The 13,176-nt window shown below is 36.1% G+C and overlaps 1 protein-coding gene across 6 annotated transcripts in view; it reads right to left on the bottom strand.

Annotated features, from left to right (window-relative positions):
* Positions 1-13,176, bottom strand: part of INTS6 (integrator complex subunit 6) — a 38,883-nt gene that overhangs the window by 3,975 nt on the left and 21,732 nt on the right. For 3 of the 6 annotated variants that reach the window (XM_088159630.1, XM_014868852.2, XM_088159631.1), the window contains 11 exons: positions 10,777-10,960; positions 9,706-9,831; positions 8,718-8,872; positions 5,759-5,911; positions 5,492-5,624; positions 4,913-5,007; positions 4,406-4,516; positions 2,630-2,845; positions 2,395-2,521; positions 1,014-1,156; positions 290-524 (listed from right to left, as the gene is read on the bottom strand). In XM_088159630.1, coding sequence (XP_088015756.1) covers positions 290-524; positions 1,014-1,156; positions 2,395-2,521; positions 2,630-2,845; positions 4,406-4,516; positions 4,913-5,007; positions 5,492-5,624; positions 5,759-5,911; positions 8,718-8,872; positions 9,706-9,831; positions 10,777-10,960 — 1,678 coding nt within the window. The remainder of the gene's footprint in view (positions 1-289; positions 525-1,013; positions 1,157-2,394; positions 2,522-2,629; positions 2,846-4,405; positions 4,517-4,912; positions 5,008-5,491; positions 5,625-5,758; positions 5,912-8,717; positions 8,873-9,705; positions 9,832-10,776; positions 10,961-13,176) is intronic. The other 3 variants (XM_088159632.1, XM_014868854.2, XM_014868853.2) reach the window with 2 other exon arrangements.

Genomic DNA, 13,176 nt, shown 5'->3' with positions numbered 1-13,176 from the left:
TACTTCTAGAGTATCTAAATTTCGAGGCAAAGGAAGAAAACCCTTGCCGTTGTCTATACTGTCTCCTCAGGAGAGAGGAAATACATTGTTTATACTTGGAATTTATAAGCAAGACTTCCATCTGAAGGACTGTGCAAACTCTGTAAGTAACCCCAGATGCACAGTTAAGTACAAGAGGGAGGGATAAAATTGCCGTATTTCACAAATCAGCCAGCAGTACATTTTACACAATAAAAAAAGTTTTTTGAGATAAATTTAAAAACTTTAAGAACTTTGAAGATTCACTTACTTTTGTGAATAGCAATGGGTTTAACAAGGTCAGGCTGTGCTTGTGCAATTGGTGTTGGTGGCCCTTTTCCTCCTATGTGGTTATTGACAACTGGAGGAGTTTGTGGTCGCCCTCTGAGCAGGGGGGACATACAACGACGCCTTTTTGGAATCCCTTGCATATTTGGTTCTCCAGGTCTTTTATGTTTATTTTGAGGTCCTGATACAAACTCATCTGCTTCATCTATCATCATTCCCTGTAATAAATTTAACAGGAAGAATTAAGCTTCACATTAAAACCACATAAAATACAATTAATGCTCTGATATTACAATAATGTTTAGCATATATAAGAGTTAATACAACATGCCACTATGTTTGGAATTCCAAATTATCAACCAAGACCAGATAAAAGTGCTTAAGGCCCTTATCCAACAGTCTACCAAGTAAGGTAAGGAGTGGGCCATCAAACTTTCTTTTCAGTAATTGCAAAAGAGACTCACATATTTAATACAAGAGCTCTAAACAATATTGGCAGTTTGGTCCATTCTAAGATTCGGACAAAAGGGACAGTCAAGTAGCATCCATAAGATACTAATGATGGAAGAACTTATGAGACACTTTCTTCTAACCATTTCTTTTACAAGTATTTGAAAGGGTTTCTCCAATAGACTAGTCAAAGAACAATGTAGGCAGTAGCATACACACAACAGCACGTTTTTAAAAAAGCTTTACAGAAAAGTCACCTTTTTGTCCAATTTGAACGGATTGCCAAATGTGTGAAGCCTTCGTGGTTGATCAGGATCAAGTTCTCGGAGTGGAGAAGGTATTTGTTTTAGATACTCCTGGTAGTTTCCCATTTGTGCTATAGGTACGCTGTGAACTTGATCTATTGCAACAGAGGAGTTAATTAATATACAGTACTGCTCACATTATGACAATTTAGTCTATATCCATTTCATATTTCCAGTGTTCAGATTTTATCATATGCATTAACAAAACAGCTGTACCAAGCTCACCATTTTTCTTGCCTAACTGGTATTTGCAACACTTTTGACTTCGGGAGACTTGCTCAAATGAATCGGTACATGTCTTGGGGATTCATCATTTTGACAAGAAATAAGCAGTAGGTGTCATGCACAGATATTAGTTTTCTAATGTCTCCCAACTTGACAACAGAGAGATGGATGGAAAAACAGACTAGGAACAAATTAGAACTAAAACATTACTACAAACAAAAGATATATTACAGCAAAGTAGCAATGCCATACTGCACATAGCTTTGATATAACTTTGTCCAATTTTAGCCAACCAAAACTTAATTGTCAAGACTGGCATTTTCCCAGAGCAAGGCTGACTTTTGACCACTGCAAAACAACAAACTCTTAAAAAAACATAGGACCTGATTTTAAACTTGTTCTAGTTTCAGAGTTGCCAAGCCTTTGATCCAGAAAAAAATACACTAGAAGAAATTGCAGAAAAAAATCAGAACATGAGTTAATCCTCCTTCCTGAAGAACAACTACTCTGACAAAGTGATAATGTAATGTGAAATGTACAGATGTTAATCTGACCTAGTAGTGGCGGCACTAATGTAGCACAAGCTTTCACAAGCCCTTCTCACTCAACTTATTTCAACATCTTCAGTTAAATGGCACAAAACAGTGCCAGAAGACACAAGAAAAAAAGGTAAAGGAATAAATTAGCAGATACTGAATCATTTGCTGTTGGCTCAACAGGCAAAACAATCACAGTGGGAGCACCCAGTGAGATAGCTGACTTTTCCACTGCTCACAATCCACTTCTACTGAGAAAGATCATAATGTTCAGAACTGCCCAGTGATTTTATCAGATACATCCATGAGAGTTAGGAAAAGCAGTGAACAAAATTTTCTGTAAAAGCCCAAGTCTCCTCATATGGACTTAAGGATAGAGCAGTGAATCAGCAATCTTCTGTCCTCACCATTTTTTTCCTCCAATAAGGTAAGGAAAAAGCATCTAAAAAAATCCATGCAGTTTAATGGCAGTATCAGACATGCACAAAGTTTTAAAGAACTACATTATTTGCTACAATGTTTTATAGTAACTATTATACCACAGGCAGACAAAATAAAAACTGTCATCTAACCTTCATCTTGTCCTTTGAGGAACTTGCGAGTACTCTTCAGTAAATTAGATCTCATTCTTGTTAACTGATCCAAAAGATTTCTTCTGGGTATGTCATAAGCATTTCTAAATGTCTGAGGTTTCAAATCCTATGGTTCCAGTAAATGAAATTCCAATTAATGCCACGTAAGAAACAATATCTAGCATTTCAATGGAAGTATATTGAAAATAACAACATTACACACAGTGGTGCTTACCTTATTCAGCAAAGCTATTTGGAACCCAGCATACTCCTTCATATTGAGGTCTAGAGGTCTATGAGGAATTTCCCCAGTAATCCCCTGTAGCAGATGTTGAAAATCGTTCCTATGTGCCATAGACAGGTTGTGTGATCTGCTTCTGACCTTAATTCCAGTCTCTTGCGCTACCTTTTTGCCTACAGAGCCAATGACTCTATCGGACTCTATTTTGGCCTTAATTTGAAATAAATAAATAAATAAAATTGACAATATGCTCTTAAAAGGATTAGTCAGACTTATTCATTTTAAATTCCTACCTACAAGATTCAACAATGTGCTAATACACTATGATGACCATAACCAGGCTGAGTGCTTAAGGAGTGCTTAATACATAACTACTTAATGCCTACTACAGTTTTAAATATAGTGAACAGTTTTCTGCCCAGGTCTTCTGCATATTTCTCCTCTGCTGCCCATTACGGTATCTAAGCACCAATATGCATGCAATGCTTTTATTTTCATAAAATGCCATAATTTGACTAGTAATCCTCTGCAGATCTATCTGTACTCATATAATGTTCAGCTGTTCCTGTAGAGAACAGTCAAAATTCTCACAAGACTGATTCTCCTACAACTGTAGTTGTAATCAGTCACCCAATGGTATCAACTCTTTTAAAGCTCAATACAAATAGTCAGAACATTAACAAATGTGAAATATATGAAAATAACCAACTGGTTGACCAGACAGACCTAGCCCCTCATACTATGTTACATTTGTAGCAAAATTAAACGTGTTCATAAATGCCAGCTTTTTGACAGAATACAGTGAAAAGAGCCAAAAGGAATTTAGTAACATAACTGTCCATTTTGGTTTTGCAATTTCACATAAGTTTATAGACTACTCAAAAATTTGAATATGTATTGAGAATGCTGAGTCTTCACTGGCAGGGCCTTTCAGAAGTTACAAAAACTTTAAGTACAATTAGCAGTGCGTGTCATTACATCTTCAAGGAGTCCAAGATGTCAAGACTGAGACATCAGTTCACAGAATAGTGAGCAATATGACTATGATTTAACAGGATATGCTCTAGAGTTTAATATATTTGCTTCTTCAAATAATCATTTATATTCCTGTTTTAAGAAAAAGCTGGTCCATAAAAACTCAAAAGCTAAGTTTTAAGTACTTGGCACTACGGTTTCTTGAAGCTTCAAGTTCACTTCTTTATCTAGAACAAAAAGCTTAACATGCACAGTTGAAAAGTGGAGGTAGCAGGGCAGAAATGCTTTAGCTGGTGCAGGAGCCTAATCAAAGATTCAGGCACTATTCTGAATATGGTCAGCAATTTCAAACAGTCACTTGGAATTTCTACATCTGTATTGTTATTTGATATTCTGTTAGTTATTTACTGAACACTTTCCACTTCATGTCACAAGCCAAAGAAACAACACTGATCCTGATGCATTGAGCACAAATTCCTATTTCCTGAAAAAATACTAAAACATCTTTAAAGACAACATGGGTTTTTTTGGATAAAAGTACATTAATCTCTGCACAAGTGAAAATGCTCCTTAAATAGAAAAAAAACCTCAGCTTGTATCTGTCTCTATATAGCTCAGTTTATAAAGTCTGTATTTAAACATTATATTTTCCTTCAATTCAAAAAACCAAAATTATTTTTTGCTGATAGCTTATGGAAAAGTATTAACTTGATCTTTCTGCTCTCTTTTTCCTACAAAGCCACTGATTATCCTGCTATTAGAGTAAGTTTTACTGCTCTTTTGCTTCAACATTACCTGCTGACTCAACTTTTTGAGATATGAAATGACACTGTAACTAAGTCCATATTCCACATTGTCAGCTATAAGGTTTGGTGCTCCCATCATTCTCACAGCTTTCTTCAAAGGCTGAAACATGGAATATATTAATGGTCATATTTAGTTTTATACATATTTCAACCATCTGTACCCATTTCAAATAGTACCTGAAGTTCTGAAAGTTAAAAATAAAACAACAAAAAGACTCTCAAGACAGCATTTTTTGTTGTTTTAAAATAGTTCAATTTATACAGAATCAGTTAACAAAAATATCATTAATATACAAGTCCCAATGTATTATGAAATTAGGAAAATTTCATAGCATCCAGGTCTCAGGCCTTCCACAGAACTCCAGTTAAAAAACTATGACTATGTATGAAGTTTAACTATTCTCTCTTAAGTTAATACATATTCTACTTAAAATAGAGACTACATCCACAGTGGAAAGACAATTACAAACCAGAAATTTTAATATAAGTATCTTACCCCAAGATAATAAGGAGGCATTGTCTTCAAATAGCTTTCAAATGACTGACGCCATTTCAACGTAGGCTTTGCCTTGTGTACTTTAAACAAGTCATCTAATGGTTATAAAAAAGACAAAGCACAAAATGAAAGGCATGTCTAGATAGCAATGTATCATTTTTCTAAAAGAAAATTCTAGTAAAAGAAGCTCTTGAAGAAATGGAAAATTCCTCAATGATTAAATTAGTATCTACAAGTCAACATATATACAACTAAACCAAACACACAGACACAAGATTAACACTGAAGTCAAAAATGGAACATGATAAAACACCAAATTGAATTGGCATTGAGACAACAGATTAAGAAAAATGGCTCTTAAAACAATGAAAGTGAGACCAAAACACATCTGAAAATGATGACTGAGTAAATCTTACACACTGAGTCATGAAGGCCAGACAACTGGAGACAAGTAAAACAAGTTACTGATTCTACCTTTCTCCAGTTGCTATTAATCCTGGCACTAATTGCAGTAATTTAGATGACATCAATGTTTCAATTACCTACCACATAAGAAAATTTGTATGAAGTGGTATTTACCTAGCAGTGGAAGCAGGACTGGGTAGTTGTAAGGCATTACAAATAAATTCACACAATTCAGCGCTGTACTAGCTTTCAAGTAACCAAAAGGATGGCCAAGTTCACTGTATTTTGCACTATTGCTCACATACACCTACAATAAAACACATTACATTGGATTTACATGCCAAGTATTGTGTTATGATTTTGCATCCTATTTTGATTATAGAATAAGATATATGAAAAACAGCATTCCATAAACATCAATTCAGCATGCATTCTACTTGCCTGCCAGCAGGTCTGAGGGGATTTTCTTTCCAGGATAAACTGGGTCAGTGGTGAAGGTTCTAATTCATATTTATCAAAAGGCAGTTTGTCAATGACCATCGGTTCACAGTCCGTACAGGAAAATTTCACCACAGGATGAGATGTGCGAGGTGGCTAAACAAAGTATTGCACTGTTAGCAAGGCTGCACAACAATTAAAATCCATTTGTGCTATGACAACTACAGCAATACAGCTTCTTAGAAAACACACGTATTTAAGGAACCTACACGACAGAGGATTCATTTACTGACTCCTAGGCAATTTATGATATTATCAGTGTCTTATTCTGAAAGAATCTTGTTTTCTAAATAAATGCCAATTACTTCACATAGTAAGTTCTAGAGCAATATGCCACTAAGACTTCTTGTATTTACCCAAAAACTATACAAATGGAAGTAAGTCCTAGTAGGGACAAAAAACATGATCAATGCTACTCTGGGAACATTCCATTTTCATTCCCTACAGAAGCAGGTGCCGTATTCTGCATTTGCTGACTTTGCCAGGAGCTTTTCCTTCTTGGCAAATTTAACAGTTACAAAAGTCAAATAATCATAAAAATCAAGAGCAGCATGAATTCAGAAGAAAAACAAACTTTAAAAACTCACATTTTAACTACGCCTGAAGGAAAAGAGTTATTTCAATCCAAAGAATTTCCATGACTGGATTTTTTTTGTCTTTTTATTAATCACACAAAACTTTGTGCCTCAAGTTTCAACTGTAAGTTAACAACTTGAAATTTCTTTTGCCAAAAGGAAAAGCTGATTTTCAGTGTGATAAAAATTGGAGCTGTACACTTTGCATTGCAAGGAGGAATGCAAGCTCTTGTACTTACTCTGAGCCTTCTCCCAAGGCCACTAGAATCTGAGCAAGAGCTCAATTGGGAAGCCTCCTTCCATTTACCCTATTTACAAAAAGGTAACTTACAAATATACAAGATGAAGTAGAGAAACACAAGGTTTCTTGGACCATCTTCACCTTGAAAGCAATTCTTTCATGTCTAAGCTCTAGGCTCTTCATTTTAGGATAAGCCACCCCAACAAGTAAACTGTCAAGAGAGCTGGTCTTGCCTTGAGTGTCTCCACCCTGAGGAAGGTGGGCTCTCCAAAATGGACACCAAATAGGAGGCCCAACCAAACGGAGGAAGAACAAGTCTCTTCAAAGAATAAGCCTAATAAATAGTTGTGGTGGAGTTAATGACCACAAAAGTTATACTAGCCACCAAAGTTATACTAGGAATAAAAAGGCTGCAAAAGAAATGGACTACTCAGACTTGAGAAGCCCAATAAGCCTTTGCTGGATAGCAGAACTATTTTTACCTCTGAGCAGTTGAAGCAGCCATTTACATGTCAATCTGCCAACATAATTATTAGCAGACTTCCATATTCATTTAAGAAAGCCTTGATGGTGTCATTAGCCACAGTAGACTTAAGTTCTTGTGATAGAACTGTTTGAGACAACCCCACTGTGGATCAGGTAACAGGCACGAAGAGTCAAGTATTTAACTATGAACTCTCAAGCAGACAAGATATGCCACATACATACAAACATTACAAGATATACTGTGTTTACACTATGCTTAGAACAGTACTGAAACACAGGTCTGGAAACACTATGAGCAGCTTAGCCTCCCAACACTGCATGAGGAAGGTACAATGCACAATTTGAATTGATGTTGACAAGAATTTGGCTGTATGTGACAGTGCTTTTTAGTTATGAGAGCTATACATATTACAATAGAAAAAAAATCTCATCTTTTTGCCATTTGAGTAAGTCAACTTCAGGCTTTTAGAAGATTTAGTTCAACAACTCTTCACTTGGCAAGATCTATTTTATCAATCTTGATGATTATCTGGAGTAGCAAACTGTACAGACTCTACACAGCAAATGGAGGCAGATACACTACTGACAGTGATTAGAAGGAATACACAGGACCAGCCTTCCTACAGAACAGCCCTTAAATATCTGCTACATAATGACATTTTAGTTTTTTTTTAATGACTACAGAAAATATACTTTTACTCATATATGCTAGCTTGCTTGTAATTCAGAAGGACACCCCCCATCCTTTAATGAATATGGCCACAGATGCCAAAAATATCAACCCTGTAAATATGACCAAAAATTCCATACTCAAATCACTCCTCAACAACCTGTATTTCAAAGGACTTCATCTGTTTTCTAACTAAGAGATAAAACTTATGAGAAGTTCAAAGAGCGTTAGTGAGCACATGTTTCATATCAAAAAACCCACAAAAATTCAATAAAAATCATCATGACATGTAGGTAACCACTACACAACTGCAGGATTTCTACTTTAATGATTTCAAATATTAAACAAACAAAAATACATTATACTATACTAATTATTAGTTCTCAGACCAAAAGGCAGTGGCATACATTCTTTTGTGAAGAAGAGCAGATAAATTAATTCTTAATTAATAACTTAATTTAAAAGCCAAGGTTTTCTCAGTTCGGCTAAATTGAAGGAGTGGCTACACTGCACAACAGCAGATGAAATTATATTCACTTGCTAGAATGAAAGTAGAACTACCATAGGAATTCAAATTGTCAAGCTCATACTATCTTTTATTAATACCTTCTGTGAGGCAATAGAATTCAATAGGCTTTTACCAAGTGCCACCATTTGATATTTAACAGGGTTCAAACAAACACTTACATGCATGTACTGAGTCAAAAATCTGTTACAGGCAGTTTCCTACTGCTTCAAAGTTACTAAAAATAAAACCCCATGCTATTTGCTCATCAGTAATTTATAGGCATGCATGTGTCACTCCTTGGGTCACATTGCTTTTACATTTGCTACAATGCAATACATACATCGAGACTTGAATAAATTTGAATAGGAAGTCCTGGAATATTGCTGCATGCACAAGCACTTCACTTTATCTTCAGTACATACCAGTGTTGGAGAATTTTGATCTGGCCAGAAGGATTCAGGAACAGGCCAATGACCTATAGGAACCCCAGTTTTAGGATTTGGTCTGACATAGATAAGTTTGTGACAGCTGTGCCAAGGTTGGGGTCCAAAGGGTCGGGATATCTCCACCTGCCCATCTACAGAACAAAAAAGCTTCGAGTCAAAATAGTGTTAAAGCACAAGAACAGTATTAAATAACTTCTGTGAAGAGTTAAAGACCTATACTCCCAGGGAAGCCTTTCCTGTAGTTAATATTATTTCTAAGAAGAGCAGATAGTTGTCAGTAAGCATGTCTGCAAAAACACAAACTGAGGAACCAAATAAGCATTGCATGTTTACAGGATGAGAGGCCAGAAAGGCAATTATCTGGAGCCCTTCATAGTAAAGGATTTTTTCCTCCGTTGTCATTAACAGAACCTTCAAATGCAAGCATTAAAGAAGTGATCTACGTGACTAATACTGCTGGGACTCTTTATTGCAGCGAAGTAAAATTTTAAAAAAATCTCACAAACTTGTCAGTAATAACCAGAGAGGGACCTAGCTAAGACATTTAGAATGAGAAATTAATGCCACACAGGTGTATTTGCTATTTTACGTCTTAACATAGCCACTTTGCCACACTGAGGAAAAAAGGATAAGCCCAGGTCTTTTTGTATCATGTTATCTACATTTCTAGCTGGTTGAAAACTGCTTAAAACCCTTAAGTCCCTTTAACTATGCCTGACACAAACAAATGCATTTAAGACTACCTGAGCAGTTTGATTAAATGCAGAGATGTCTGGCAGCTATAGCCAATATTTTAAAACACTACGAAGAGTTTCAGAATAAACAGGTATGCCCTTTTTGTAATTAAGTCTTTCAAATTGCAATAGTTTCTCTTTTGACTTGACAACTAGAATATTAAGTTCACTAAGTTACATTGATAGTCATCCCTGTTATTTGCTATAACAGTGTAAAAAATTTCAAGTACCATCAATTGGTGAGGGATCTGGTCCAGCTTTTTCAAAATTTATTACCACTCCACTTTGCACTTTTTGCACCAATGACTCAAGACATTGATTCAGCATTCTTGGAGAGCACACACAATATGATCGACCTAGAACAAAACAGTCAGGGTTAATGCTCTTCAGTGTGTCTGCCCCTATTTTAACTTGGATCATTGAAAATTGTTCAACCACCAAACACATTGATTTATGTATGGATCACCGATTTAAAGCTTCTCCTGAAAACTCCCACTTTTTTTAAGCAGCAAGGCAGCCCTAGTGAAGCACTGACAAGTGTCTATTGGAAATGTTCGTATTTTAGACCCTTAAAGACTAACTCAAATTCTTGGTTGCATTCATGGAAAATGGGCTCCCCCTTGTGACAGACATCAATACTTAAACTGCCCACAAATTTCAGTCAAAGCACTTGCCAGTACAGCCTACATACATTCAGAAAGTAGTGGAATCAAATCCTTTTGGAATAGTTTTCAAAGTCCTGTTTCCTCTCTAGTGCTTTAGAAGAACCATCATACTTTTAAAATGTAATAAACTCAATGCCCAAGTTTCATCTGGAATGTAATTTCCAAGATATTAATAATATGATCTGTAACAGAAGTATCAATTCTGCAGAATTATTATGCATTCTGAAATACATTCTGCATGCTCTGGAGGGAAAAAGCCTAAAACAATCCATTTCTTTCACATCGGCTTTTTTAGACCTGAGTATGACAGGAATAGACCAAAACTGTACTGCAGAACAGGCTCAATTATTACAATTTCTAATTACAATACCAAGGTGTAGTAGAAAAAAAAGTTCTCTTACAAAGCATTTCTGAAGAAAGTAGATTCACTCCTCCAAGACAGGCTACATTTAATTGTCTCTAGCTTTAATGCTGTGTCTTTAGTTTCACTATAACAGTCTTGAGAGTTTTTACAAGTACTGTAAGAACTTAGAAATCCTTATTCCATGACATAGAATCACACAACTAATTGAACTAAACGGAATTAATTTACACTTTGGAAAGTAACAAATAATCAAAGGAAACAAGAGCACTCACCTCCTGTGACTTCACACATAGGTGTGATAGCAGAGTCATCCACAGGTACCCCTGTCATCTGCTCTGACTCTGGTGCTGTAATACCAGGCAAACGAAGAACCAAAGCAAATAACCTCTGATCCCATCGAAAGGGTTCCTTAGTCAACTCACTTCCAGGTAAAGGGGAATTGAGAGGTAAATGGAGCTGAAAAGGGATTTAAATCTGTGAATACACAGCTTTTAAAACGAATAAAAAATTAAGGTTACACAGCAATAGCAAATCACTCTATATAAGCACACTTCTCTCTCTCCACACCCATTTAATACCTTAACCAAAAGAAGACAAGATTCTAAAGGACAGCACAAGGCATTCAGAAGATTCTAGATGCTCTTTCTGCATCCAGATACTTCACACAGATTAGTGGGAAAAAGAAAGCTTATCCAAACACTTAACTACAGAAGCCCCGAACAGATAGATTTGCAATAAGTAATTGCAAGTTTCAGAAAATTTGATACATCCCTGGCTGATAATACCACTGTCAGTACAAGCAAAATTCTCATTTCACCTGGAACACTGCAGCAACAAAAAGGGGGAAAAAAATCCCCAGAGCAATGACTCAAGTGGTGCAAACAGTTCCATTAGCACACCAAATATAAGGTGTCTAAGCCCACATGCTGAAGTAAACTCAACATGTCCTCATTTTCTCTTATGGAGCATTCAAAAAAATCCCAATTCTCAAACCTCAGCTCAATGCTAGCAAGAAAGTACTAGTCTGTTCCAAAACTTAATGCAACTCCACACGAGCACTTACTATATATTGCCTTCATTTCTAGTTCATAGTGGTTAGAGAATTTACAGAAAGCCATTAATAAAGGTTTTTTGTTTGCTTATTTTTAAGAGATAGCTAGAAAGCATTAAAATCTGATTTCCACAACCAGATTATTGCAGTTGTTTCTATTTACATAATTGCAGCATCTCATACTCTGAAAGATATGTACCTTGATGTTTGAAAAGCAACCAATTTATTGATATAATCTCAACACTACCAACAAACATGACAAAACTAATCAAAATGTGGCCAAGAATCAGAATACTTTGGACTTGTCAGCACACCTGATGATTCCTCGAGAATTTATTTTTGCTTCTGCAAGCACAGAGGAGGCATAAGAACAGAACTATTTTCTCCAAATGTTTCATGTTTTACAGGAAACTGGTCAAAGGGAACTCAGTGGTTTATAACTGCTTGACACTCATGTCTTTCCCCTCCTACACAAAGAGCCATAAAGACTGCTTGACAATGGAAACTCAGTTAAAAGAAGTTAAAAGAATAGCCACATTCTTAGCTAACAGCCTGGAATCCTGACTATAAGAAGACTGACTTGCAAGCACTCCACCATCCTCACTTGGGGCTATTAAGGAATGCCATTCAAGCTTTCCTACTTAGATGTGACTGAAGATAGTATATCTCCAAAGAGTACACTTGATGTGCAAAACACACCTATGTAACAGTATTGTCTTCCTTCGGGTAGCATATAAACGTCTTTTTTACTATGTATATTTATATATATAAAGTGTCCCATTGGATCTTGCACCAACAGTATCCTGAGTTCAGTTTACCTCAAGCACAAAATATTTCATTGATTCAGCCGGTTATATGGAGAGAACCCCAATACCAAAAAGTAGCCAGAAGGTGACCATTGCATTATGCACATACTACTATCAAAAATATTTTCAAACTGTAAGACAAAATGCAAAGCAATTATCATCAAGACGAATGTCCTCACCTCCCTTCCTACAATTTAATTCCAGTTAAGTGTAACATCCTTTAAAACATTTAGACTAGCAAAGTTATAGATTCAAACCACCTCATTCACAGACATTAGTAACTTGGTCTTGTCACCTCCAGTTACTGGTATTGTATTACCATAGCAACTGCATACCTAGCAGAAACCAAGATGAACCTAGAATTCTACATCTTGCATTTCATTTCTTTCCCCACACATTTTAATATGAAGACATGCACACATTTTCCTCTTTCTCAACAATCAGTATGAAAGATAAAGGAAGACTGAACTAATTAAGGGAAGGTTATTTACCAGCTGTGGTCTTCAACATGTGACTGTACACAGACAATGAGCGTCCTCCCAGCTTAATACTAGAAACCAAGTGTTTAGTCTCATCACTTGTTTGTAGGAGCACAAAGAAGCCCTACCATTCCTAAGTGTCACAATGATAATGCTCATAATCAGTGTATGCCTTATGCCACCCTTCCTGCCTTCAGAATAACTAAAATATTCCACAACTTCGAGAAGGTAGAAGATAAGAGTGTTCTAGAAGATGTCTTCAGTGCAAGGTTATTGGTGAGCAAGTTTGTTTATTCTGAGTCCTTGTTACTACCTACATTTATGCCATCATAAGAA

This window comes from Sturnus vulgaris, chromosome 2, assembly GCF_052056855.1.
Source record: "Sturnus vulgaris isolate bStuVul1 chromosome 2, bStuVul1.hap1, whole genome shotgun sequence".
NCBI classification, from domain to species: Eukaryota; Metazoa; Chordata; class Aves; order Passeriformes; family Sturnidae; genus Sturnus; species Sturnus vulgaris.
The sequence above is the reverse complement of the archived record's forward strand: the minus strand, read 5'-3'. Positions and strand labels throughout refer to the sequence as shown.